Source organism: Lupinus angustifolius, chromosome LG15 (assembly GCF_001865875.1).
Source record: "Lupinus angustifolius cultivar Tanjil chromosome LG15, LupAngTanjil_v1.0, whole genome shotgun sequence".
Taxonomy (NCBI): Eukaryota; Viridiplantae; Streptophyta; class Magnoliopsida; order Fabales; family Fabaceae; genus Lupinus; species Lupinus angustifolius.
In genome coordinates this window covers 18,737,129-18,742,153 of record NC_032023.1, presented here as the reverse complement: position 1 = coordinate 18,742,153, position 5,025 = coordinate 18,737,129, and the positions used below count along the sequence as shown (strand labels likewise).

Here is a 5,025-nt window from a genome sequence, read left to right as displayed (position 1 = left end):
ATCAAATTTAAAAATAAAATACCAAGAAGATATTAATTTAATAATATAGAACATTATCACATTTTACAACAACAAAAAAAAAAGAAGTTAAAAGTTTAATTTCTAAATAACAACTTTTATTAAAGAACTCTCATAAGTTCTTTATCAATAGTTCAATACAATAAGCAACCTACTCCCTACGACTTTGACAGCCTCCTGTTTCTATTCCTGGTCATATCTGCAAATCAATAAAAGCCATGTGTCATATCAGCCAATCATCTTCACAATTATACTATATATTTGTGGATCTACATAGAGATATAAATACATGTTTCTCATTTTATTTTTAATACGAAAAGTAAAGATAAATGTAACATTGAAAATTGTATCTCCATTTATTTTGAAAGTACTTATTTCTCTATCAATGAAGATAATCCTAACTCGTATACATTATAAATATTGTCATCCATCCGAATAATAATGCACTAATTATAAATAAAATATTAGTCTAATAATATAAACTAAAAGGTAAAAACTTTAATTTTTGTAAGCAATATTTATTGAAATTACAATCAAATCTTGAAAAGTATTAGTTTCCTCCCAGTACCAAAGGGAAATCAACCATTATAACAACAAAAAATAATACTTTTCTGCGTTCAAAGCTGAGCTTTGTCAACAGTAACTATCGACCGTTAGATTACATTGACTTCTAAAATAAAAGATACGATTATTAAATAAAAGATATAAATAAACGCACAACCGTGTAAAGACAACCTTTGTTTTCGATTCAGTTTTTTGTGTGTGTTCTGTCTAAAATAACACATTTAACGTTTTCCGTTTCCGTTCCGCCGTAGAAAGCAGCGATGTCTTCCTCCGTGGAGACGGGAATGGAGCCGTTAACGTCAGGGGCAAGTAACCGCATAATCCCGATTCTGAAAGCGCTAAGGGCTTCTTTGATTTTCGTCTACACACTCTTCCTCTCATTCCTCTTGTTCGTTCTCCCTCGCCGTCGCCGGCTCTCATCGACGGTGGCCGGACTTCCGCCTCCGTCACCGAAGAAGCGTTTCAAGAGGCGGTGGTTGATTAGAGAGGAAGAGGACACGTTCAGGAGAAGAACGTTGGCTGAAGGTGTTGGAATGGGACGGGATGACGGGTGCTGCCGGTGGAATACTTCTATTTTCTATGGACTCAGAAACAACGCTCTCTTTTGCCGTTCTTGGTTTCCGGTCACCGGTCATTTGAAGTTAGCTTCTTCCTTATTATATAAACATTCAACTCATGATGAATTTTCTTTTGCTTTACGTGTTGAAATTAGGATTTAAGAAATACCGTATACATATTTCGTCAGCGAAAACAATGAAAACCCCATCCGAACACAACTTATATTCAATGAGGAAAAATCGATGTGACTAGGTTCAGGTTTTAGCCGAGTTCAACTTTTGAGTTTGGTATAGTTGTTAGACTACTCCAAACCAGTCCCAAACCCGATTAATATATGCTGAGTTAACCACAATCTTTTTTTAATTAATATTCTATATTTTTATATTACTGATATATATAATATTTTCTTATTGTTTTATAATAATAAGCTGTGTTTGGAGTTATGTGACCCCGGAAAAGGAAAACAAATTTGAAATTTGGGTTGGCGATTGCTATATATCTGTCCAGCAATTGTCCAAAACCTCTGTTTTTGAAATTTCTGAAACGGGTGTTTAAAACTTGAGAGTATAAACCTTGTAAAATCTGGGAGCAATCTATTAAAATGAAGTTTTTCTTCTATTTGGAACTAATGTGAAGTTATGCATATCTTTAGTTTGCCAATTTGGGTCTTCATTGATAACATAATTGAGGGAAATGGTGAGGTTGTAGAAATACTTGAAGGTTTTTCAGTTGAAGAAAAAGGGGAGTGAACTAGTAAATTGAAATTCTCAAACTATGTTATCCATTCTGAATGAGATTTACTATTGAATAGTTTCCAAGTAGTAGAAGCTTAAGCTTCACAAAGTTTATAATACTTGTAATCACAGGATTCATTTGTTTTTGTTTTGTCTCTCTAAGATCTCTTGTTTTCTCTTTTGTTCTTTCAGGGGCATTCTTATCATCATTCACGGGCTTAATGAACACGGGTAAGTTTGCTTTCTGCATTTTCTGACCCCACGAAATGTGATTTTTCAAGCGATTGTTATAAGTAAATATTTCCTATGAATTATTATTCATTCTAATAGAACAAAAAGATTCATGCTCTTTACCCTGCACCACTGACTTACTGCTCATTTTTCAGCGGAAGATATGCTGACTTCGCACAAAAATTAACATCATGTCATTTTGGTGTCTATGCAATGGACTGGATAGGTAATTTAATACCTATTATGTCATTAGGTCGATCACCTGTCCATTGGTGTTTCCAATTCTGTCCCAACTTAATGTTCTCAATCCTGTCACAACTTGGTGTTCTAAATCCTGTCCCGCTCAATTTATATTTAAACACATAGATTTAATATTTTATTTTTATAAAATAAAATTAAAATAAAGTGTTATTTTTATTTGTTGGCAAAGAGTGATTGGACCGGGACACAGGCACAGGAAACCCAAGGCACATAGGATTCAGTTCCCTTTGGAGATCCTCATTGATACACGATGCCTTCCTCTTCATAGATGGATATACCTTATATTTTTTATTTTATAAGACCAACTTTCATTAATGAAATACAAAGGGTACTTCATCCCAAATGCATATACAATTTGATATACCTTAGACTGAATATAATTATATCGTTTGTGAACTTTTCTTATCATTTTTCTGATGGGTTGGAGTTATTTGGTTTCTTGTCACACAGGTCATGGAGGGAGTGATGGATTGCATGGTTACGTTCCTTCTCTTGATTATGTGGTTGCAGACACTGTAAGTATAATTCCACTTTTTTTTATGTTTGTGTAAATGTAGCCTAGTAGGAGTAGCATATTTCTTGTTTGTGATAATGTCTCTCTTGTTCAGAATGGAAGAGAAGATTTAGGCATGAATGTTGAGTTTCCACCATTTTAAACATTGGGACAAAATTAGATAACTAAATAGTGTAAATATAAAATATATGTTTGCCTTTTCTTCAATGAGCAATGCAAATAAACCAGTGAAGTTGTCACAGTTAACTTATAATATTTGTCTTACATCTTTTCAACTATTATTTTGACCATTTTCATTAGCAAGTGTTGTATTCATGACCCGATTTCAGTGTAATTGTTTTTTCTGGTCGCTTTCATAGCCATTAGAGAATTCAATTAACAATTAAAAATATTTGCCCCATTCTTTGCTTGTTTTCCTTTAAATTTTGTATTGTATTTTCAAATTACGCTTCACGATTTTGATTATGTAGCTTGCATATTGATGATGTTATGAACAGGGGGCTTTCTTGGAAAAGATTAGATCAGAGAATCCTGGGATACCATGCTTTCTCTTTGGTCACTCTACTGGAGGGGCTGTGGTTTTGAAAGTAAGGGCTAAAATATTCTCCGAACCTTCCTGGGTTAATTTTGTCTTTGTCGAATTTCGAAATTTAATTTCTACATTTTGTGTAGGCGGCTTCCCTCCCTCATATTGAAGTAATGGTGGAAGGGATTATATTAACCTCACCTGCTTTGCGTGTGAGGCCAGCTCATCCAATTGTTGGTGTAAGTTTTGCACTTGTAGGTTGTTTGCAATTAATGTGTTTCTGATTTGATGCTAAAATAACTTACTAGAAAAACATGCTTTCTTATAAAACCCAAAATTGCACTTAAACCCCCAAATTTTAACCCAAAGAGCCCACTAACAGTGTCATGTCCGCCATGGCGGCCCAAAATCAACAAATGGCAGATGCATGCAACAGTGGCGAATGGCATTCTACCTAGAACCACTGCCGCTTTCGGCCATGGCCGCTATTTGACAACACTGCATGCAACAGTTAAAGGATTTGAGTTTTGTTAATTGAATCAAAGTGAGAATGAACACGATCGCAGCTGTTGTTCTAGTTTGTTATTAGATATAATACATCAAAAGTTAAGGTTTTCAATTCAGTGAATTCGCCCTCAAGTTGTAGTAAGCACATAAAAATGACAATACTTTGTCACTGTTTCCTCTGCATCTAATTCTCTGATTTCTGAACACCTTCTCATATTTGTTCTCATTACCTCTCTCCTTTGTATTTAAGCATTGATCGTTTTCTTGCATATAGACTTTGGGAAAACTCCTAGTCGAGACAATATAAATAATAGCAACTAGTCTACTCATCCATTTCTAAAATGTCAAGATTATAAAGTTATCTTTCATTATGTTTGTAAATGTGAACTATTCTTTGAATGTGTTTCATGTATTAAATAGTATCTGTCTGGTGCAGGCTGTTGCTCCACTTTTTTCTCTGGTAGCTCCAAGGTTCCAAATTAAAGGAGCAAACAGAAGGGGCATTCCAGTTTCGAGGGATCCAGCAGCTTTGTTGGCAAAATACTCTGATCCTTTGGTCTACACCGGACCTATAAGGGTCCGAACCGGCCATGAAATACTTCGGATATCCTCTTACTTAATGCGGAACTTGAAGTCTGTGACAGTGCCATTCTTTGTCCTGCATGGAACTGCTGATAAGGTAACTGATCCACTGGCCTCAGAAGATCTATACAACAAGGCAGCTTCAGAGTTCAAAGACATAAAACTTTATGATGGTTTCTTGCACGACCTTCTGTTCGAGCCTGAGCGTGAAGAGATAGCTCAGGACATTATCAACTGGATGGAGAAGAGGTTATTTACTATTTGAAAAATGTTAAGAAACAAAAGAAAATAATGATGTCAAGGTTGGCAAGTGTAGAAAATCAAAGTCGCCCAGGGAAACAGGGTGCATAAGTAGATAGGTATTGTAGGTGTTAGATATATATGACTTGTGTGGATTGTGTTCCATCAAGAAACTTGTATTTTTATTAGCCTCAAGTTTCATTAGTATTTTCATGTCTGAAGTCCATGTATTCATTCATTATGTGATGTTTTGTGTTAAATATCTATCATGTTGGAGCATTTTGTTTCTA

General features: G+C 34.9%; 1 protein-coding gene across 1 annotated transcript; it reads left to right on the top strand.

Moving 5' to 3' along the window:
* LOC109328777 (monoacylglycerol lipase-like) lies at positions 739–5,025 on the top strand. Its single transcript, XM_019562395.1, has 7 exons — positions 739–1,222; positions 2,067–2,105; positions 2,261–2,331; positions 2,817–2,881; positions 3,378–3,467; positions 3,553–3,645; positions 4,350–5,025. The coding sequence occupies exons 1-7, from the start codon at positions 843–845 to the stop codon at positions 4,758–4,760; spliced, it is 1,149 nt and encodes a 382-aa protein (XP_019417940.1). The 5' UTR covers positions 739–842; the 3' UTR covers positions 4,761–5,025.

Excerpts from the sequence above, each read along its gene's own strand:
- LOC109328777 (XM_019562395.1), top strand. The coding sequence starts at position 843 with ATGTCTTCCTCCGTGGAGACGGGAATGGAGCCGTTAACGTCAGGGGCA. Across the intron at positions 2,332-2,816 it reads CTATGCAATGGACTGGATAG|GTCATGGAGGGAGTGATGGA; the intron begins GTAATTTAATAC and ends CTTGTCACACAG. Across the intron at positions 2,882-3,377 it reads ATTATGTGGTTGCAGACACT|GGGGCTTTCTTGGAAAAGAT; the intron begins GTAAGTATAATT and ends TGTTATGAACAG.